Source organism: Coregonus lavaretus (assembly GCF_964263955.1).
Source record: "Coregonus lavaretus genome assembly, chromosome: 28".
NCBI classification, from domain to species: domain Eukaryota; kingdom Metazoa; phylum Chordata; class Actinopteri; order Salmoniformes; family Salmonidae; genus Coregonus; species Coregonus lavaretus.
This window is the reverse complement of record NC_140015.1, coordinates 11,459,043-11,482,947: the sequence shown is the minus strand read 5'-3', so window position 1 is coordinate 11,482,947 and position 23,905 is coordinate 11,459,043. Positions and strand designations below refer to the sequence as shown.

The window sequence follows — 23,905 nt, the reverse complement described above, 5'->3', positions numbered from 1 at the left end:
AGAATCTATCATTATTGTTGTTCTTATCTAATAACATCCACCCAAACTTTTACTCCACTTTGCTTCAACATCTATGAGAGTAAAATATTTGTTATCTCAAATTTCTATCACAATATGGTTCCCAGTCCCAGTGCCTCCATCTCTACAGTACGTCTCACCTCAGTGTGGATCAAGTCAGTCACCTTGGTTTCATGTACCTCAGCCTCCACTGGCCCCCCTGGACCTCTGTGCCCTGCTCACACCCCCACGCCCAGAGAGACCTCATCAACACACTGGCCAGAGTTGGAGGAGTGGAAGGTGGTTCTGGGAACATCAGCCTCTCTGTTCTTGGCTCTGCGTGTTCCGTTGTTCTTGGCTGCAGGTTTAAGCCCCTCTCTTTTGCAGCAGGAAACTGGTGTAGGTCTGAGTAGAGTGACGGCACAGGGAGTGGGAGAGAGGGGGAGCAGGGATCAGGCTAGAGGGGTGTTGTTCTGGTTGTACTTTCCCAAGGAAGAACTTTCGGTGAGATTCTGTGAAGCTGTTGATCTGGGCTTTACTGTATTCACATCAAACATTTTCAAATCCACTTCTGGAATTACATTTGAAGTTTGTCTTTTACTTAGCAGAGCCGTCTGAGGTTGAAACCACACTTCAAACACAGCTGCAGGGCCCAGGTGGGAACACTGAGAAGTTAGAGCTTCGACTTCACAACAACAGTAAGATCAGTACCCAGCTTGTTGGGTACTAGTCATGGCCTGCATGAAATGAGTCATTAAGTTCAATGAAGGTCAAATAGGTTGTCCCAGTTTTACTGCCTTGGTATCAACAGAAAAACAACATGTATTTTCTTGTGGCTCTGATTCTCATCATGTGTCACGAGAATTTTACTATCTCAATTGTTGAACTCAACTATCACTCAAGCTTTGAACAATTCCCAGAGGCTGTAAGGCTCTGGTTAATTTAATGAATTAAACAAAGTCCCATTTCTGCAATGAATCAGTAGTTTATTCATGAGAGCTCTGGCCTCTCAAGATCAGAGCCCATCCTTTATACACATACGTCAGACGAAAATCCCACCCGCTTTAGGCGGGCTGTATTTTTCCAATGTACACATATTTGTTATTCAATTCTGCAACATGTTTCATAATCTTCTCCAAGCCTAACAGTTTCTCCCCTCCCTGAGTTGGAAGGCCTATTTCCTATTGGTTTCACAGTTGTCACAAGTTGTCTGTCAACAGGTCTCCTTGTCCTTTGTTGTCTGACCTAACTCCTACTCATATTTCTAAATAGTAACACAATGTCATAATCTTAATTTGTCCTACGCACACACATTACTAGATTATAGTCTTATTATTCTAATACATTTCACACCGTTATATAGTTCCAGGGTGGAATATTTTAGTCATTACAAATTCTTCTATCAATCCACCCTTTGACTAAATATTACACACACACTTAAAATACATTGTTATAAAATGAAACACACAACAAAGCATACAACTTGTTTTGCATATAAAATGAATCACTCGTATGAATCACACAATAAAAATACAATTTGTCTTGCAGGGGGATACAGATATTGCAAGTTAACACAAGACTCATTCACCACATTCCCAAGTGGCTTGAACAGTTTAACCATGCAGGAATAACCTGACGGAGAGTTAAAGCCCGTCAAGGGGAACGGAGTAGTGGATAACCTAGGTTTAGCTGTTCCACAGGCGTAACAGTCCTCCTTGGACATACAGTGGGGAAAAAAAGTATTTAGTCAGCCACCAATTGTGCAAGTTCTCCCACTTAAAAAGATGAGAGAGGCCTGTAATTTTCATCATAGGTACACGTCAATTATGACAGACAAAATGAGAAAAATAAATCCAGAAAATCACATTGTAGGATTTTTAATGAATTTATTTGCAAATTATGGTGGAAAATAAGTATTTGGTCAATAACAAAAGTTTCTCAATACTTTGTTATATACCCTTTGTTGGCAATGACACAGGTCAAACTTTTTCTGTAAGTCTTCACAAGGTTTTCACACACTGTTGCTGGTATTTTGGCCCATTCCTCCATGCAGATCTCCTCTAGAGAAGTGATGTTTTGGGGCTGTCGCTGGGCAACACGGACTTTCAACTCCCTCCAAAGATTTTCTATGGGGTTGAGATCTGGAGACTGGCTAGGCCACTCCAGGACCTTGAAATGCTTCTTACGAAGCCACTCCTTCGTTGCCCGGGCGGTGTGTTTGGGATCATTGTCATGCTGAAAGACCCAGCCACGTTTCATCTTCAATGCCCTTGCTGATGGAAGGAGGTTTTCACTCAAAATCTCACGATACATTGCGCCATTCATTCTTTCCTTTACACGGATCAGTCGTCCTGGTCCCTTTGCAGAAAAACAGCCCCAAAGCATGATGTTTCCACCCCCATGCTTCACAGTAGGTATGGTGTTCTTTGGATGCAACTCAGCATTCTTTGTCCTCCAAACACGACGAGTTGAGTTTTTACCAAAATGTTCTATTTTGGTTTCATCTGACCATATGACATTCTCCCAATCCTCTTCTGGATCATCCAAATGCACTCTAGCAAACTTCAGACGGGCCTGGACATGTACTGGCTTAAGCAGGGGGACACGTCTGGCACTGCAGGATTTGAGTCCCTGGCGGCGTAGTGTGTTACTGATGGTAGGCTTTGTTACTTTGGTCCCAGCTCTCTGCAGGTCATTCACTTGGTCCCCCCGTGTGGTTCTGGGATTTTTGCTCACCGTTCTTGTGATCATTTTGAGATCTTGCGTGGAGCCCCAGATCGAGGGAGATTATCAGTGGTCTTGTATGTCTTCCATTTCCTAATAATTGCTCCCACAGTTGATTTCTTCAAACCAAGCTGCTGGTCTGTGAGAGCCAGAAATCTTGCTTGTTTTTAGGTGACCAAATACTTATTTTCCACCATAATTTGCAAATAAATTCATTAAAAATCCTACAATGTGATTTTCTGGATTTTTTTTCCTCAATTTGTCTGTCATAGTTGACGTGTACCTATTATGAAAATTACAGGCCTCTCTCATCTTTTTAAGTGGGAGAACTTGCACAATTGGTGGCTGACTAAATACTTTTTTTCACCACTGTAGTTCTTGCCGTATACTGTATCCATTCCAACCATAGGTTCGGATCCCGGAACCCAGTCTCCACTTCCACTACTTCTTTTAGGTCCTTGGTATCCGCTACCTGTATCATTCCCATTGAATTGAATGGTTCAGTTTCCTGACCTTTAGAGGAATTCACTATTGTATTATCAGTGGTGAGGTTGTATTGTGATTTGACCTGCTGCTTTTTTACCCATAGGGGCACTACGGTATCCACTCCATTTTGGTCAAACCCTACATACCATAGAGCGAAATCCATCGGCTGTACCTTTTTTATGTTTATTCGTACTTTTAAACAATATTTCTGTTGTCTGGGGTTACACTCTTTTCCCCTGATGTATTTCCCTGCCTTCACAACCGTCCATCTGGACCCGTAACGGGTGTTCAAATTTACATATCCTGCAGGCTCTGTATGAGCCACAACATGATTCCAGGAGTTACATGGTGACATACAGACATATCGTCCCCAGGTTGCGAGACTCTTAGCCTGCCAATTGGCCAGATTCACCACTTGGTCTATAAAGAACTTGAATGAGATGTCCTTTCCTACAGTCACTAGTACCTCCCCTTTCCCTACGTCAAGCTGTCTTTTCTGCCTGCTTTTGCTTTCCCCGGGCATTACCTTCCTAAATTGAGTTAGGTTAACTACTACTTCTGGCGGGTCAGGAGGGTTTGGGTGTCCCAGGAATATGGCTCCCACAAGCAGACAGCCACCTACCATCAGGAGACATGTAAATCCCACCCTCGTCCTGCAAACATGTCAGACGCCAGAGGCCAACCCATTGCTTTAACTTCTATCGAACTCACACAGGGATGATCAGACAGGGTAAGGGAATCTTTGTTAAGGAGCCAACCCCCGAGCCATAGTGATGATCGGTTCTCTCTCCTAACTCTGTGTTTGTTCGTCAGGTGTGGCTGGGTTTACCTTTTTGCAGTGTGTGACATGCACCCAGGTGGATCTTTCCGCAATTCTTACAGCAAAGGCCGTCACCAACAGGACCTGATATGGACATTCCCAACGGGGCTGCTTCCAGTCTTTCTTCTTTAAGGATTAGATCCACACCCAGTCACCTGGTTGGATAGAGTTGGTTGGATAGAGTGGGTTACCTTCTCCTTTAGTTTTCCTGTTGGGCACAAAACCTTAACACAAGACCACGGGTGTGGTTAATAAACAACCTTCTCATGTGTCCGGCTAGGGTGATCTCAGTTTCTATCTCTGCCTGCTATGGTCCTCCTAACTCGGGCATTCTGTATGGTCTTCCAAATACTTTCTCGAATGGGGACAGTCCATTTTTATCTGGGGTTATCCTTATAGTCATTAATACTATTGGTAAGCATTGTACCCTATTTCTACCAGTGCTCATGTGTGTTTTCCTTAACCCCTCTCTAATCGTACCGTTCATATTAGTATTTTATTTCTAGACTGTACCTAAATAAAAGAAAATACAATTTATTTAAGTATTTAGTCCTCTCCTCCATCTAGTTATCTTTAATCCTACCGTCTACTATCATCCCCCCTGTTGATACGTGGCGTTACCCATGTGTCAATATTGACCCACTTAATCGAACCAGGACTCCACGTTTCATTAAATTCACTAAACCTATAAAATAACAAACCCATAACCACTTTCCGGTAATCTACTGATTTAAACCTGTTGCATTAATTTATTAAAATATAAACCTATTGTTTAATAAATCCATAACCTACGAAAAATGTTTACTACGCCATCAGCCTAATAGTAAAAACGATCTCCCATTGTTCAACGTGAACTGTCTGCATAACTCACTGTTGTATAAACAAACTATTCAGACATCCGCTTCACATTACCCTCTGCTTCATTTACTAAATCCTGGCATTAGTAAATTCTATTAGTAAATTCTATCCACACACCACCAAAAACGAATAACATATTTGCATACACATAACTAGAAAGCATGAATTTAATACCATTCTTGCTTAAACAATGCAAATCAACATTTCTCATCACCCAATTTCTATTACCTTTTTTTTTACATTGGAAACCCTCTACAATCTCTATCCTCTACCGCTGTCTTTCCATCTATCATTACTTTAACAGATAACCAATTATTTTGAAGTTATAGTAAAAACAAACAAAACCTATATTCCCAGAGATGCAACGTAAACTACTGTGTTATACTATCCTCCATGTGTTGCTAGGACAATCTCTTTCGTATAAACTTATCAATTAGACCAGTCAGTCAATGTTATCTTACATACTCTGCTTCCTTCCAACACTGCTTCATTATTCTTAGTGTTTGTTTAATAATCCTATTATTCTCTGAGTTCCCTTACTTCACTTCCCATGAATATAAGACATTCGCTTCTCTAGGCGTCGTAAACTACATCCTATTACCTCTGTTATCAACTAAAATTATAGCCACCTCTTATTAAACCCCCAATCCGTCATTATTTAGAATACAGCAGATCTAGGCAACTGTCCTTTCTAAGTAGGCTACAAGTAACACCGAACACATGCCTTAGTTGACCAGCATATATTGAATTTATACCATAGTATTAATATCCAATGTAGTGATTGACATTAAGCCACCATTCTCAATCGTTTATATAGCAAACCATTAGGCAATGAAAGTGGCAAATAAATCCCACTACTATCACAATTACAATGGTTTGTCGTCTTACCATCTGATACAAAATGATGTTCCTTTACTTACTACACCTAAGCTCCACTCTGATAATTATTAATGGAAACCCTAAATTGGCTTTGTACAATATTATAATTTACGTCTTTAACCACATCACTTATGGTCAGTTTATTCCTTAATCCTTATCTCTATTACATTATCCAAATATGGTACAAACTTAGAAAACCCATATTAATGATGTCCCACCCATGACATTATGTCAACGTTTGGGTGAGCAAGTTAATATATAATTATTATTCCAATTATTATTTTATGAAATCTCTAGTCTCTCATTCAACACATCCCCTTCATCAACAATACTCCCAGTAGAACCAACAAAGAACAGACTGTGATTTCCAGGACACTGCCCCTTTGTTCTGGCCTCCTATCTCCCCGAGAGTTGCCATGAGATACTCAACTCCCTTCAGGTCTTTCTTACTCCTCTTTTCTCTCCCGTTCTGCTCGTGGTGAACAGCATACCTTTTAACCTCAATCAATGTTGCTGTGCCCCAGCCAATCAGGGTCTCTTTTATTTTTTGGGAGAAATGTCAGGCCTCATTGTTGATGATACGGCTTTTTGCACTCATGGATTTTAGAAAAATCAGCATGTAGTAATAGGTAGTAATAGGTAGTAATCTCTAAGATTGTTACATAGTTGATTAAGTTTATCTCGATACTCTCCGTCTACGGCCCACTGTAAAATAACTCTGTCCCCCCTTCCTGGGGTCCAGTCTCCCTTCACAGCTGCCCAATCCTTTTCTACCATTATCTGTCTCACTGCCCTTTCCAATTCCCCCGTGTTTAACTTAAAACTTGCAGTGAGCCCTTCCATATCTCTCCTGAATCCCTCTATTCCTGTTTTTGGGTCCTGTTCTCGGACCACATCTCTCTGGGTCCATGCCCTGTATACATCTAAGGTTGCCGGGGCTCCCTCAGCCCCTGCCAATGGATTGGGTAAGGCAATCATTGGGTACTGGCCCCCTCCTACTCCCTCATCTCTCTTTCGAGCCTCAGAGAGCCACACCCTAGCAGTATCTAGTCCTTCCACTCACTCTCTTTCTGCTCTCCCCTTATTTACTTTGTGCATCTGTTTTACCATGGATTCGAGTTTGTCTGCGTCCAGACGCCCCTCGAACCCATACCTCTCCCTCCATCTATTTCCATAGTGGAGATTCCTCTTGTCCTTAGACTCCATATATCTCTCATCACCGGTTAACTCCGGTACCTCCTTTGAGGATTTACTTCCCATGGTAACTAAACTCCTCTGCTATTCTCTACTGAGTATTTTGTACAATTATTTTATGCCTATTAACAAATTACTAGGTCTCACTAATTGGGTATGTTTTAATAGTCTCCTTACAAACACCTAAGTATGTTTTATACACTCCTCTCCTTCCCTTGGAATGTTATTCTTAGATGTGACTTTTGAGCAAATATTAGGTCTCACACGTATACAACCTTACATGATTATTGGTTAACACTATTGGTAACCCGGAGTTTGTAAGGCTCCAGTTTCATGAAACGGATAGAGTTACGGCAAATCTACAGTTGTTTATGACTTTTGACTTTATTAATATTCAATTTCTCACACATGCTATTTTAATTCCTGTGTTGATATTTATTGACAGTCCCGGACCGTCTCACATATTCGAATTAGATAACTTATACTTAGAATCTCTAATAATTATTTTATCACTTTTAATTAATTATTAGGTGTCAAATGATTTTATGACTTTTAATGAATTATTAGGTGTCAAATTATTTTACGACTTTTAATGAATTATACGTTTTATTGTATATTCCTTCCTTGAAACAATTAATTATCGCGACTTTCGATGGATCATTAGGTCTCACACGTATACGGACTTAAGTAATCTTCTTGATCACTTTTGCTGTTCCTTATGACTTTTGACTTGTTTAATGTATCTATCTCACACTGTAATAATTATTTCCCTTCCTGTTAATATTTTAAAGACTGTATCCATGGACAGTCTAAATATCAACTAGTTTATATTGGGATTGGCCTGTACCTTGAGTAAATTGCGGACCCACTTCCTTCCTTCCTATGCTTACCACTCCGGCAAGTCTTGCTGGATTTCGGTAATAACTCTCTGCCTTATACAAGAATTACAGCAAAATTTCTATGTTCTTGCAAGTTCAGATCATTCTCCCCCAAAATCCATGAATAAAGACTACTGACCTTATCCTTGCAGCTGGGATTTAAATTTTGGTTGGATCTCGTCACCGTTTCTGTCATGTACCAGTTTGCCACCGGCCTGAAATAGACCCTCAATTTCAGAGGTCAGGTCTTTGTCTTACGGATCCTGGACCCACCCGTGCACGGTTTCGGGGTTCCCTGAAACGACAGAAAACGGGTGTTGAGATCCGGCTCGAGGACCAAGTTGTCACGAGAATTTTACTATCTCAATTGTTGAACTCAGCTATCACTCAAGCTTTGAACAATTCCCAGAGGTTGTAAGGCTCTGGTTAATTAATGAATTAAACAAAGTCCCATTTCTGCAATGAATCAGTATTTTATTAATGAGAGCTCTGGCCTTTATACACATACGTCAGACGAAAATCCCACCCCGCTTTAGGCGGGCTGTATTTTTCCACTGTACACATATTTGTTATCTCAATTCTGCAACATGTTTCATAGTCTTCTCCGAGCCTAACAGTTTCTCCCCTCCCTGAGTTGGGAGGCCTATTTCCTATTATTGGTTTCACAGTTGTCACAAGTTGTCTGTCGACAGTTCTCCTTCTCCTCTCCTTTGTTGACTGACCTAACTCCTACTTAAATTGCTAAATAGTAACACAATGTCATAATCTTAACTTGTCCTACGCACACACATTACTAGATTATAGTCTTATTATTCTAATACATTTCACACCGTTATATAGTTCCAGGGTGGAATATTTTAGTCATTACAAATTCTTCTATCATCATGACAAAAGACAAAATGACATCAGACTGCTTTTAATAACATTTACGTCTCCTAAAAACTCCTCTTACCACACTGTCGTGAGTGTTGCTAAGCCAAGTGTTACCATAACCAAAACCATCATTATTTAAGCCTTGTCAAGGAAATCACACACCACTGGAAGCAACACTGCTTACTTCAGAGCAAGATCTGTGCATCCGGCTTAAGTCAACGCTGTAGATGTCAAAAAATAATTCATTGTTCTGTACAGTGTTTTTACACATTTGGAGAAGGACAAAGTTGATCCTGTAATCTGCTCACAGCTGGGATGGATTGCCTGTCACGGCAGAGAAGAGCCCATTAAAAGAACAGATAGAAGGGTTGGATTTATCAGACCGGGGTAACTTGGAGCACTGCTAAATGTTTTGGCATATATCACAAGGTAAGAAAGATCCTTGAATTGAGAGGCATCACAGACTGAGAGACTTTGCTGAGCTGTCTGATCTACAGGGTCCATACTGTATGACATTAACAGGACTCAATCTGTCTTTGCTGTTGGAGAACTGTAGAGAATGCTTGAATAACTGTAGGAAGGTTATTGAATACATTACCTTTAATGAAAATGACAGACAATGAGTTCCCTGGAGAGAAATGAGTCCATGGAAAGGTTGTTCATTTCAGACTGTTATGGATTGTGTTACAATAATAATATAAACTCATGGAAAGGCAGACTTGTCAATGTTAAGACATTCAGTAGCTTTTTGTCTGTTGGAACCTGCCCCTCATTCTTTTACTTCAATGATCCAGGTGCTATCTAGAACCAAAAAGGGTTATTTGGCTGTCCCCATAGGAGAACCCTTTGAAGAACCCCTATTGGTTCCAGGTAGAACCCTTTTGGGTTCCATGTACATGGAACCCAAAAGGGTTCTACCTGGAACCAAAAAGGGTTCTCCTATGGTGACAACTGCAGAACCCTTTTGGAACCCTTTTTTCTAAGAGTGCAGAGTAAAGATTTTTCCAGAGGCGCATCATTACCTTGTGAGAAAAGGTATTTTGACTCCTGAATCTTTATTGCATCACAATTAGTGGACAGGAAACAGGCCTAACAACAGGGTGCTACAATGAGATGTCTGCAGCAGTCAGCGTCAGCTGGTAATTATATCTGATTACACTGTACAAAGCACTGCCAGTGGAGGCTCACACAGCTCTGTGGAATCACTCAGCCATTGTGTTTTGTAACTACAGCGTTTGCAGAGTCTGGAAGCCGACCAAGGCCACAAGCTGACTATTATTTCTCAACAACGTCACAAAAGAGGTTGAGTGAGGCTGAGAAAAACTACTGATTGAATGTCTGCATTTATAATGACTTTGTAGGAACTCTTTTATGGAGATTCTCCATTGTTTTAGTATTGTTAGTGCTGCAAGGGAGGTGTTGCTATTTCTGTGAGAGAGCTACAGTGGACTGATTAGATGACTTGAGGAGGGGGTTTAGTACTGCAGGCCAGGACCCCTATTCTGTGTGTGGACTAAAATACCAGAGCCATCTGATTCAGAGGGGTTGGGTTAAATGCAGAAGACACATTTCAGTTGTATGCATTCAGTTGTGCAACTGACTAGGTATCCCCCTTTCCCTATTTTCAGCCCAAAACCCAGTGATCTTCCCCACTTTCTGGCCCCTCAGAGGGCCCCGTGAAGGAGGAATGCTGACGGTCTCTCTCTCTATGTTTCTCTTCTCTGGACCCAGATTCACTGAGGAGGGCTTCTGTTTGTTTTGGGGTCATTCCTTTTTTCCCCTTGCTCTTTTTTAAACTTAACATCACAGCTGCACTCCTCCTCCTCTCTTTCTTCCTCTCTTTCTCTCCCTTTCCATCTCTCGCTCTCTCTTCCACCAGTGCACACACTTTTGAGTCGCCTGGCTTTAACCTCCCAATCCCCGTAACCCCCGTTGCAGGAGAAGAAAATAAAAGCTTAGAGAAGAAGTGGGGATGAGAGAGAACCCCACTGGGTTTTTGGGAAGGCTGTTGGGTTTTCTTCCCAACATTCCAGTCATAGTGGCTGGAGTCCAGCCAGTCTCTAGCTAGCTTAGAGTTAAATGTCTGACTCTCTCGCTACCTCCTCCTCTTATCAGTTCATACAGGGTCAGAGTGTATACAGTAAACTTACTCATGTATTACACAGAGCCTACATTAGAGACCCAATACGCATAGCAAAGTTGCACAGATTCACACTGACATATACATTACTGCATATGGATGAAATAAGACACAGTTCATGACATTTCATAGTACCTTTTTCGAGGATTAACTGTTGGGTCACTCGGTCTGGGTAAATTACTGACATAATTAAGTAAAGTAATGACATGTATATTATCTGATATCTGAACAGAAACATCTTCAAATATGAAACTTTATTATTATGCCAAGTGTTTCCTCAACCAGACATTTTCTCATGATAAAATTCCAAACCAGTCCCCCAAAACCCCAGACCGCTCAGTCCTCATTTAGTTCTTCAGCCAACCTTCCCTCACATCACATTCAGACCACAGACTCCCCGCGAGGAGAAAGGCCATTCCAGGTCTCACGTCTAAAATGGGGCAAATATCCCAGAATCTGACAGAGAAATAACAAATAAATAGACATTACCAACCTTGCATTAATAAACGTGTGAAAAAACATGTGCAACCACATTTCAATTTTCAAAGCAGCAGCCCCCTCCAATTAACACTTATCTAGACACATAACCTTGGTCAATGTCTGCTTAAGTTGAGGAGATATAACAGTGGGCTAGGTATCATTGTGAGAAAGCTAGCCTTTCAACAGCACCACAACCAGCTGAAAGATGCTTGCTCTAACAAAGCAGGACATCCATTAACAGTGATATTGATCATGTTCCTGCTCTCTCCACATTAGCAGCTAAAGATGGAATAATTTCTGAACAGTGTTATTGACTCCCCCCCCCTCTCTCTCGCTTGCCCTCTCTCTCTCGCTCTCTCTCTCTCTCTCTCTCTCTCTCTCTCTCTCTCTCTCTCTCTCTCTCTCTCTCTCTCTCTCTCTCTCTATCTCTATCTCTATCTCTATCTCTCTCTCTCTATCTATGTGTCTCTCTTTCTCTCTCTCCACAGAGCCAGTGAATGGTGATGTGTTTGTATTCTTCCACGAGGGGGCTCAGGGCTGTCTAGGGGTGCAGGGTCACTCCCTGTCCCTGTCCGAGTCCTGCGAGGATGACGCCCAGAAGTGGAAGTGGGTGACCCGGGGCCGGCTCTTCAACCTAGGCTCCTCTCTGTGCCTGGGCCTGACCACGGGCAACTACAGCTCCAGGGAGGATGCCTCACCGCTGGGCGTCTACCCCTGTGACAGAGAGCCTCCCCTGGTCCGCTGGACCTGGTACTGTGCCCAGGTGTTGGAGAACCTCAACCTGTACCTGCCGTCCCCCTCGCACCCTGTTAACCCCTCCGCTAACTCCTCAGTGAAGGCCTCGGATGTAAAGCCCCCACATGAGGGGCTCAAATGGAGGCTCTTTGGGGACGATCAGGACCTTTGTTCTAGGACCTATCGTGGTAAGTAGAAGAGGTTCTGCTGCTGGTTGACAAAGTCATTCTAGTGCATTACAAAGGGCTGATGACGCTATTTTGTACTCTTGATTTTGTTTTGGTATCGAGCAACAAGACCTCAGTTCGACTCTGGTAGGCCAGGGGAGTCAGCCATTTTGAAATAGAAAATTCAAACCAGAATATGGTTTGTCTCTATTTCTCCCACCAGTGCTTGTGAATGAAAAGCTGAGGCAGGGTTAGTCAGCTGTGTTGAACTGTTGAGGAGGGTACAGCTGTATCTGTTCAGATGCATGCTGCAATTTATTGCCCTGGGCCTCTCTGTATGACTGACTGGCAGCCCGCCAGCTAGATAGCTAAGGAAAGCCCTCTCTCTCTGTGTTTGTAAACTCAAGACGTGAACAGTGGAATGCCCTTGCCCTCACATAGCCTACGGTAGAGCTGGGATGATCAACCGGAAATTATTGACACCGACCATACCTATCACTTATCGCAGGCATTTTGCTGATATCGTTCATTACGATAAGTAGCCTATACTAGAGAAATGTGAAGTTTGAAATTAAATAAGTATGTAAATATGGGTCATTGTTGATGGGACAATTGATGGCTATAACCATCAAACTAGTAGTAGAAGTTTAAAGGAAACGTTTAAAAAACTTGTTGCACATGAATGTTATAAACTATCGTTCTATTTATCGTTATCACATCAATTCAGGCAATTTATCACAATATGGATTTGTCCATATCACCCAGCTCTAGCCTACGGTATATTAGTGTTTATGTAGGACCTAGGAGTTGAAGCCCCTGGTTAGGGGTTATCAGTGTGGTTTTGAAGCAAAGCCTTGTTTCCACTGTTATTATTATTCATACAGATATCAAATGTCATAATTTAAGTGGCATTGACAGCCTTTCTGCTGGGCTTAGTCTGTGAAATAGTGTCTCTAGCCTGTCTGACTGCAATTAAAACCAGATCTCCTACAACTTAAGTCCAGAAAACGACTTCTTAACTTTCCTCCTCTATCTTTCCTCTCCTTCTTTTCCTTTCCTTTTTTTGTGGCACAGCAAAAGGCATTTGTAACTTTTAACTGCCATTCCTCACAACTTGCTTTTGTGAAGTCAACACGCTGCTGGATAAAGATAGCCACGGACATTAGTCACCCCGCCGTGTAGCTAGCAGGCTATCAGCTTGACACAAACCAGCCAGTGGTGGAGGAGAGAGGGAAATTAAGGAGGGAGGGAACTTTCTAGGCCTTTCCCCCCCTTTTAACACATATGCCCTACTTTCCATGGGCCTGGCTGGTTCTCTGTGTGTTTTGGTAACATTGCAGACACCCTTCCAGTTTCTCTCTTTACAGCTCTCTCTCTCTCTCTCTCTCTCTCTCTCTCTCGCTCCCTCTCTCTCTCTCTCTCTCTCTCTCTCTCTCTCTCTCTCTCTCTCTCTCTCTCTCTCTCTCTCTCTCTCTCTCTCTCTCTCTCTCTCTCTCTCTCTTTCCTTGCTCTATCTCTCTTTCCTCGCTCGCTCGCTCGCTCGCTCTCTTCCCTCTTCCCTCTTTCTCCCTTTCCCCCTTTAACCCACCCCCCTCTCTCTTTCTCCATCGTGAATTGGAGAGTTGATTTGAGTTTTTCCCCTGCTGCCCTTTCCTTCATACCCCGCTGTCCAGTGGAATGCAGAGGCTACCGTGGCAACCCCTGGGCATTTTGTCAAACTGTGAAGCTCAGGTTTCATTCAAAATAATGTTCATTCACCTCTCCAAGAATAATGGAGTTTAGTTTCTACATGGCAGTCTCATAATAGACTGCAAAAAGAACTAAAACAGCTGCTTATAAACTAAACTCATTATTATTTTATTATTTTAGAGAAAGTTTTTTGGAAAGAGTATCCTTTTTACCCCTGTCAATTGCTAGTGAAAATGAAAATGACCTTTTCTGGCATACTTTTTAGTTTGAGGCAGTAATCGAGTTTTTATAAAGCTTTGTCCTGATGTATTTATTTTTCTGTTGTAAATTGTTTGATTGTTTTTCCATTATCTGGTCTATTTTGGTTTATTGTTGACCTCTGATGGTCTTTCCCATACCTTTCCCTGGTCCAAAATAACACTTTGGCGTGTGTCATCATTTCCTGTAATATATCTTCTATTTATTTATCACGTTTAATTGCACATGTCTTTGAGTACACAGATTTGTTTGCTCAGTAAAAACTATCCACACAAATCAATTTGGGACAGAAAGTGACGCTTGTGAGTGCATACTGGGATTTGAAGTCTTTCCATCGTGTGCCTTGCAGAGATCTATACTATCCAGGGGAACTCTCGCGGTCTGCCCTGCTACCTGCCCTTCCTGTACGATGGCCAGTGGTTCCACAGCTGCACCAGTATTGGCAGAGAGGACGGTCACCTGTGGTGTGCCACCACCTACAACTACAGCAAGGACGAACGCTGGGGCTTCTGTCCTGTTAAGAGTGAGTCACTGTCTCACACAGCTATGTTCCTCTTCCTCTTCCACCTCCACCCCCCCCCCCCCCCCCCCCAAACGCACCACAGACTCTTTCTATGTCTCCCTATGACTATTTCCCCTTGCAATTATATCTGTTTCTCCCTCCCTCCCCTCTCTCTCTCTCCCTCCCCTCTCTCTCCCTCCCTCTCTCCCTCTCACAGGCAATGACTGTGAGACGTTCTGGGACACAGACCCCCTGACAGACAGCTGCTACCAGTTCAACTTCCAGGCCACCCTGTCATGGAGCGAGGCTCGCATCAGCTGCCAACAACAGGGGGCAGACCTGCTCAGTATCACCAAGCTGCATGAACAGACCTACATCAATGGTAAGAGATCAGAGGAGATTCTAAAATCTAGTACTCCATGGTAGTACATGGGAAAGGTTTTCTTCCTTAATCTCAGTTTGATAGAAATGTATTTATAGGTCTGTTATGAACTGATGTTAAACATTATTGATAAACAACTATGTAGTAAGCGTTTATAAGCCATTTAAAAGCATACCTTAAAATCAAGTGTTACCCTCTCTTCCCAACTTACCTCTTCTCTAATAGTTTTAAAGTGGTAGAGTGTGATCTTGTCTTTGTTTATATGAGGACATCTTACGTTTTTAAGAGAAGTCTCTCCCTGATGCTGTAGGTTTGCTGACTGGTTACAGTGCTGCTCTGTGGATCGGACTGAATGACCTGGACATCAGCGGAGGCTGGCAGTGGGCTGACTCCTCCCCTCTCAAATACCTCAACTGGGAGAACGGTGAGAGAACACTGCCTTTAACCCAACCCAACCTCAACCATCCTCAACCATCTTTTTAACCCAACCCAACCTCATCCATCCTCAACCATCTTTCTAACCCAACCCAACTTCAACCATCCTTTTAAAAGCAGATTGACATTTATTGTCATGAATCTTGCCCTGGAGGCAGAACTGAGCGATCTCCGCTAGATGGGCCAGCTGAAAAGTCAAAATTGGCTATATCGTAAAAATGCATGAAAACAAAAATGAGCTTTTTGGTCTTAAGGTTAGGGTTAGGCATTAGGGTTAGCAGTGTGGTTAATGTTAGGGTTAATGTTATGGTTAGGTTTAAAATCAGATTGCATTACTTTGTGGCTATGCCAGCAAGTGACCACTCTGTAGAGCTGCCTCCAGGGCAAGATTCATGACAATAAATGCCGACCTGCTCCTTTTAACCCAACCCAACCACGTACATCCTCAACCAACCTTTTAACCTTATCCATCCTCAACCATCCTTTTAACCCAACCTCATCCATCCTCAACCATCCTTTTAACCCAACCCAACCTCTACCATCTGTTTACAACACTAATACCACAGACTACACAGAGAACTTCTAAGCTTTCCCTTCTTTCTATCTCACAATATTTATTCTATCTCCATCCCAGACCAGCCGAGCCATATGGAGGAGGAGAACTGTGCGGTGATCAGGACAGAGTCATCTGGCCGCTGGCAGAACAGAGACTGCTCTGTAGCCCTTCCCTACGTCTGTAAGAAGAGGCCCAATGCCACCCTGGACCCCTTCACCACCGGTAAGTCTGCCTAGTCACCGGTCGAGTCTCTAGACCTCCTTATCAAATCCTCCCTGCTAAAATGTTTACAGATGTAGGATCTTAATTTGATCACTCTTTTGTTGCTGAGAATCTTCCTGCAAAGCAGGAAAGGCAAACTTGTAGTGTATTTGAGTTTTAAAAAGGCTTCTAATGTTTGTAATTTCCACTTTGAAATTTCAGACTTGATTTTCCCTTACGAAAAATGTATCAACCCCTACAAAAATGTCAGTTTGTTAAACTCCACATAATAAATCACATTTCCTGTTACCGCAGGATTCTTTTCCTCCTGTACCAAACTGTCTCAAATTAAGATCCTACATCTGTAGCTTGTTGTTTCATGGATAGTTACATACACTGTATGTGAGTAGTTAGAGTCATAAAAAAATTATCACATATTTGTGTTACCATCGGTTATATGCTCTCTACTGTATTAAGAAAGAGTTAACAAGGGGTATATTTCCCTTCTGTTTGATCTCTGTCTCTGCTCTGTGGGCTGCAGACTCGTGGGCGGATGATGAGAAGTATGAGTGTGATGTGGGCTGGCAGGCGTTCCAGGCAGGCTGCTACAGACTGACGTCAGAGAAGGTGGACTGGGACGCAGCTCAGAAAACCTGTCAGAAAATGGAGGCCAACCTGGTCAGCCTCCACACCCTGCCTGAACTAGAGTTCATCATCAACAACATCAAGAGAGGTACACAGATAATACAGCATTTCATCGAAAGGCACCTCAACCTGAAGAGAGGTACACAGATAATACAATACTGTACATGCCACTAAAAGAAGCTTCAACCTCAGTGTCAACAGTTTCTCTCTTAGGAGACAGTTTACTTGTTTCTTGTTTGTTTTTAAATATATGCACATATGTACAATTTGAAATAATAAATGAAATAATAAACTATATACAGTGCCGTCGGAAAGTATTCAGACCCCTTGACTTTTTCCACATTTTGATAGGATAAAGCCTTATTCTAAAATTGATTAAATCGTTTTTCTCCCCTCATCAATCTACACACAATACCCCATAATGACAATGCAAAAACAGGTTTTTAGAAATGTTTGCTAATTTATTACAAAGACATTTACATAAGTATTCAGACCCTTTACTCAGTACTTTGTTGAAGCACCTTTGGCAGCAATTACAGCCTTGAGTCTTCTTCGGTATGACACTATAAGCTTGGCACACCTGTATTTGGGGAGTTTCTCCCATTCTTCTCTGCAGATCCTCTCAAGCTCTGTCAAGTTGGATGGGGAGCATTGCTGCACAGCTATTTTCAGGTCTCTCCAGAGATGTTCGATCGGGTTCAAATCCGGTCTCTGGCTGGGCCACTTAAGGACATTCCTGCGTTGTCTTGGCTGTGTGCTTAGGGTCGTTGTCCTGATGGAAGGTGAACTTTCGCCCCAGTCTGAGGTCCTGAGTTCTCTGGAGCAGGTTTTCATCAAGGATATCTCTGTACTTTGCTCTGTTCATCTTTGGCTCGATCCTGACTAGTCTCCCAGTCCCTGCCGCTGAAAAACATCCCCACAGCATGATGCTGCCACCACCATGTTTCACCATAGGGATGGTGCCAGGTTTCCTCCAGACGTGACACTTGGCATTCAGGCCAAAGAGTTCAATCTTGGTTTCATCAGACCAGAGAATCTTGTTTCTCATGGTCTGAGAGTCTTTAGGTGCCTTTTGACAAACTCCAAGCGGGCTGTCGTACTTTTTACTGAGGAGTGGCTTCCGTCTGGCCACTCTATCATAAAGGCCTGATTGGTGGAGTGCTGCAGAGATGGTTGTCCTTCTGGAAGGTTCTCCCATCTCCACAGAGGAACTCTAGAGCTCTGTCAGTGACCATCGGGTTCTTGGTCACCTCCCTGACTAAGGTCCTTCTCCCCTGATTGCTCAGTTTGGCCAGGTGGCCAGATCTAGGAAGAGTCTTGGTGGTTCCAAACTTCTTCCATTTAAGAATGATGGAGGCCACTATGTTCTTGAGGATCTTCAATGCTGCAGATTTTTTGGTACCCTTCCCCAGATCTGTGGCTCAACACAATCCTGTCTCGGAGTTCTACGGACAATTCCTTCGCCCTCATGGCTTGGTTTTTGCTCTGACATGCACTGTCAAATGTGAGACCTTATATAGACAGGTGTGTACCTTTCCAAATCATGTCCAATCAATTTAATTTACAACAGGTGGACTCCAATCAAGTTGTAAAAACATCTCAAGGATGATCAATGGAAACAGGATGCACATGAGCTCAATTTTGAGTCTCATAGCAAAGGGTCTGAATACATATATAAATAAGGTTTTTCCGTTTTTTATTTGTACTACATTTTCAAGAATAAGGCTGTAACGTAACAAAATGTGGAAAAGGTCAAGGGGTCTGTATACTTTCCGAAGGCACTGTATGTATATACACTACCAGTCAAAAGTTTGGACACACCTACTCATTCAAGGGTTTTTCTTTATTTTTACCATTTTTTACATTGTAGAATAATAGTGAAGACATCAAAACTGTGGAATAACACATATGGAATCATGTAGTAACCAAAAAAGTGTTAAACAAATCAAAATAAATGTTATATTTCAGATTCTTCAAATAGCCACCAGTTGCCTTGATGACAGCTTTGCACACACATGGAATTCTCTCAACCAGCTTCATGAGGTAGTCACCTGGAATGCATTTTAATTAACAGGTGTGCCTTCTTAAAAGTTAATTTGTGGAATTTCTTTCCTTCTTATTGCGTTTGAGCCAATCAGTTGTGTTGTGACAAGGTAGGGGGGTATACAGAAGATAGCCCTATTTGGTAAAAGACCAAGTTCATATTATGGCAAGAACAGCTCAAATAAGCAAAGAGAAACGACAGTCCATCATTACTTTAAGACATGAAGGTCAGTCAATACGGAACATTTCAAGAACTTTGAACGTTTCTTCAAGTGCAGTCACAAAAACCATCAAGCAGTATGATGAAACTGGCTCTCATGAGGACCGCCACAGGAAGACCCAGAGTTACCTCTGCTGCAGAGGATAAGTTCATTAGAGTTACCAGCCTCAGAAATTGCAGCCCAAATAAATGCTTCACAGAGTTCAAGTAACAGACACATCTCAACATCAACTGTTCAGAGGGGACCGTGTGAATCAGGCCTTCATGGTAGAATTGCTGCAAAGAAACCACAACTAAAGGACACCAATAAGAAGAAGAGATTTGCTTGGGCCAAGAAACTCGAGCAATGGACATTAGACCGTTGGAAATGTGTCATTTGTCTGGAGTCCAAATTGGAGATTTTTGGTTCCAACCGCCGTGGCTTTGTGAGACACGGTGTGGGTGAACGGATGATCTCCGCATGTGTATTTCCCACCGTAAAGCATGGAGAAGGAGGTGTTATGGTGTGGGGGTGCTTTGCTGGTGAGACTGTCTGTGATGTATTTAGAATTCAAGACACAGTTAACCAGCATGGTTACCACAGCATTCTGCAGTGATATGCCATCCCATCTGGTTTTTGCTTAGTGGGACTATCATTTGTTTTTCAACAGGACAATGACCCAACACACCTCCAGGCTGTGTAAGGGCTATTTGACCAAGAAGGAGAGTGATGGAGTGCTGCATCAGATGACCTGGCTTCCACAATCCCCCGACCTCAACCCAATTGAGATGGTTTGGGATGAGTCGGACCGCAGAGTGAAGGAAAAGCAGCCAACAAGTGCTCAGCATATGTGGGAACTCTTCCAAGACTGTTGGAAAAGCATTCCAGGTGAAGCTGGTTGAGAGAATGCCAAGAGTGTGCAAAGCTGTCATCAAGGCAAAGGGTGGCTATTTGGTTACTACATGATTCCATATGTGTTTTTTCATAGTTTTGATGTCTTCACTATTATTCTACAATGTAGAAAATAATAAAAATAAGGAAAAACCCTGGAATGAGTAGGTGTGTCCAAACTTTTGACTGGTACTGTATATATATCTAATAGGAGACAGTTATTTACAACGTTTTGCACCACCACACTGTAAAGATAGGGTTTGGCATACTGTAGTTACACCCTACCTACACGCTTAGAAAAAAAGGTGCTATCTAGAACCTAAAAGGGTTCTTCAGCTGTCCTCATAGGAATAACCTTTGAAGAACCCTTTTTGGTTCCAGGTAAAAAGAACCCTTTTAGTTCCAAGTAAATCCCTTTTGGGTTCAAAGTAGAACCCTTTCCATGGAGGGCTCTACATGGAACCCAAAACGGTTGTACCTAGAACCAAAACGGATTCTCCTATGGGGACAGCTAAAGAACCCTTTTGGAACCCTTTTTTCTAAGAGTGTATAATATTCCAATCCACTCACTGCTTCTCCCATCTTGTTTCTGTCCTAATGTGATTGCTGTAGTGTCTCCTCCTCCCTGCTCTGTGATAGTTATCATCATATCTCTGTGTGTCAGATGTGGAGGAGCTGTGGATTGGTCTCCATGACACGGCTATGCAGATGGACTTCCAGTGGACAGACCACACGCCCGTCATCTTCACTTACTGGCACCCCTTTGAGCCCAACAACTTCCAAAACACCCCAGAGGACTGTGTCACCATCTGGGGACCCGTGAGTGACCCTTGACCTTTGACCCCTACAGTCTGGACCCTTCGTCATCTCACAGCTGTCTGTTCTCACTGCCAGCAAGCCTCCCTCCAGAAAGCTGTTGTTTATACTCAGCAGCTGTGTCCTCTCTCTTTCTTTGTGTGTGTGCGCGCGTGTGTGTGTGTGTACAGGAAGGCCGCTGGAATGACAGTCCCTGTAACCAGACCCTGCCGTCCATCTGTAAGAAAGCAGCACAGAAGACTGACGGACAGGCACAGGACCACGGCTGCAAACCAGTAAGACTTACTGTAGTCTCGTTCTCTCTTTCTCTCTCTATCGCGCGCGCGCGCGCTCTCTCTCTCTCTCTCTCTCTCTCTCTCTCTCTCTCTCTCTCTCTCTCTCTCTCAGTCACTACTTTCTCTCTCCCTCTCTTTCTCACTCCTTCCTCTCAATCCCTCTCTCATTAGTGTGCTTGCTGAAGGCAAACAATTCCATCTGTTATTCCCCTCCTGTATCTATCTTTCTTATTCTCTCTAATCTGTCATTCCCTTTATCTGTGTTTCCCTTTCTCTCTGTCTCTTTCCCTCTCTCTGTCTGTCTAGAAAGGTTCTATTCACAGTTCTAACAGCGTCACGCTGTTCTAACTCCAGATGCAGACAGTCAGCACTGGTACTCTGAATGCAGATTGTAAATATTTGAGTGCACCCCCTCACACCCTGCCCCCCTCCCTGGGCACTCCTCGCCCCTCTGCCCTCCATCTTCCACCCCTCCTCCCCTCCGCCCTCTGACCTCCACTCCTCCGCCCCTCCACCCCAGTCTGTATTTGCTCTGAATCACTCCCTCAGGGCCAGGGAGGTCAGCCAGACACCCTACCCCCAGACAACCCCACAAATATGTGTTCACATTCACAAAATTACCCACACACAAATGAACCATATCCACAGGTCTCACATCTGGTAAACCCATCTCTCTCTCTTTCTCTCTCTCTCTCTCTCTGTCTACAATTTCACAGACTGTAATTCTCTTCTTTTCTTAAACTAGTTTCCCCCATGGTTGTGTGCTGTCCTCTCCTGCCATATTTCAACCCTCTCCTCCTGTTTAAAGGGTAAAAACAGTTACTCAGGCAGAGGTTTTACTGTTTGATCCTGATGTTTCAGTAATTTAGTGTTTATGTGTTCCCTCACTCCCTCATTAGACATGATGGATAGCCCAGCTAATGCCTCATGGCAAATAAGTTACTGCTGTTAGCTTGGTTCCTGCTTGGCGAACTTCTCTGTAGAGTTGACTGGATTGTGTGAGTTGTTTGAGTGAATGCTCGCTTTTTGAGTTAACTCAACATCTGAAGTTAAAGTATGAGACATCCAAGTTGCTGACTTAATGGTTGTGGTTCAGTGATTCTGTCTGAACAATAGGGTCTATATGATCCACAGCTCATTGGCTCATTGGCTCAGGGAACTGTAACACTAGAGATCCCCAGAGAGTGTTGCATTGTGGGTCATGTGACAGGAGAGAACGACAGAGAGAGATAACATACCCATCTGCTTCTCCAGTATGATTCTAATATAGAGGAACGTGGCTCAGCAGCTGGAAGTCTTTGAGGTCTCTTCCTCCCTCCCAAGTGCAGCTGAGCAAAAGCCTGAAGTTGGACTGAATCACACACAGTCACTCACTAACTCTCCCTCTCTCTTCCTCTCTCACATACACACTCACTTCAACACACACATGTACACGACTACACACTCAAACCCTTGTGACCTTTTGTGTGTTGGCTGTGCTCTCGGTCTGTACACGTCTGCAGATAAGAACTGAGAGGAGAGAGAGGGGGTGGAGAGAGAGTGTAGCTCTGAGCCTGGACTTGTTCTTAACCTATGTTGTTTTTAGTACGTTATGCTTGTACATTCCCATCTCATCTGGTTGTGTTTTCATGCAAGTCTCTGGATGTAGATAGTTCTCTTTGGACATGTAGATAGATCTCTTTGGACAGTTATTATTTAAATGCTACTCAATCTTTCTCCTCTCTCTCCCCCACCTCTCTCTCTCGTCAGGGCTGGAGTTGGCACAGTCCGGCCTGCTACTGGGTGGGAGAGGAGCAGGTGACCTTCGAGGATGGCAGGAAGGCCTGCGCTGGCAGCGGAGCTACCCTCGTCACCATCACCAATAGGTACACACACACATGCATACCTGTACATACACTCATGCACGTACGCAAGCACACACAGACACACACACACACTGAGTGTAACCTCTGACCACTGACCCTTGTCCATGTGTGTTGTTGTAGGTTTGAGCAGGCATTTGTCAACAGTCTGGTGTTTGGTCGTTCTGGGGATTCATTCTGGATAGCCCTGCTTGACCAGAACAGCCCCGGAAAATTCCACTGGCTCAGTGGGGATGAAGTGGCCTATACCAACTGGAACAGAGACCAACCAGGTGGGACATGGACCTCTGTCTCTCTATCTGTCCACATAGCTATCATGATGGACATGTTGGTCATGTACTAGTCTTCAGGGTACCTGTCTGTACTGTATGCCATATGCCCAGAGCCCTGTCTAAACCCTCACAAACTAGATCTGAGATAAACACTTATCTCTTGAGTATTTATTGTGGCTAAATTGTCAATGACTTAATCAGGTGATTTGTTTACCATTTTTAAGACCCTCTTTTGTTATGATCTCTACCATCCTAACTGGTGTGTCAGTCAGTCAGTTACTCCCAGTCCCAGACTCATACAACTACGTAACATGAACAACTCTCTCACCCCCTCTCCTCTGTCAGGAGGAAACATCAAAGGGGGCTGTGTAACCATGGAGACGGGCTACGCCACAGGCCTATGGGAGGTGAAGGACTGTGCGTCGGCCCGGGCTAAGTTCATCTGTAGACTGAATCAGGACACGTCCCTCAGCCCTGAGCCCCCCGCCCCGCAGCCCACCCCCAGCCTCACTGGATCCTGCCCCAACGGGTGGAAGACAAACGGCAAGCTGCACCACTGCTACAAGGTATCCTACACCTTTACCACTGCTTGATATAACTACACAGAATGCACCATATATTTTAAGCATATGTATTAGTGTAGTCAA

At 43.3% G+C, this 23,905-nt stretch overlaps 1 protein-coding gene across 1 annotated transcript in view; it reads left to right on the top strand.

Annotated features, from left to right (window-relative positions):
- LOC311104263 (C-type mannose receptor 2-like) overlaps positions 1 to 23,905 on the top strand; it is a 42,577-nt gene that overhangs the window by 2,383 nt on the left and 16,289 nt on the right. The window contains exons 2-12 of the mRNA XM_084146045.1: positions 11,818 to 12,252; positions 14,528 to 14,701; positions 14,898 to 15,062; positions 15,373 to 15,486; positions 16,132 to 16,275; positions 16,796 to 16,987; positions 20,698 to 20,852; positions 21,020 to 21,124; positions 22,874 to 22,989; positions 23,110 to 23,258; positions 23,604 to 23,824. Coding sequence (XP_084002171.1) covers positions 11,818 to 12,252; positions 14,528 to 14,701; positions 14,898 to 15,062; positions 15,373 to 15,486; positions 16,132 to 16,275; positions 16,796 to 16,987; positions 20,698 to 20,852; positions 21,020 to 21,124; positions 22,874 to 22,989; positions 23,110 to 23,258; positions 23,604 to 23,824 — 1,970 coding nt within the window. The remainder of the gene's footprint in view (positions 1 to 11,817; positions 12,253 to 14,527; positions 14,702 to 14,897; positions 15,063 to 15,372; positions 15,487 to 16,131; positions 16,276 to 16,795; positions 16,988 to 20,697; positions 20,853 to 21,019; positions 21,125 to 22,873; positions 22,990 to 23,109; positions 23,259 to 23,603; positions 23,825 to 23,905) is intronic.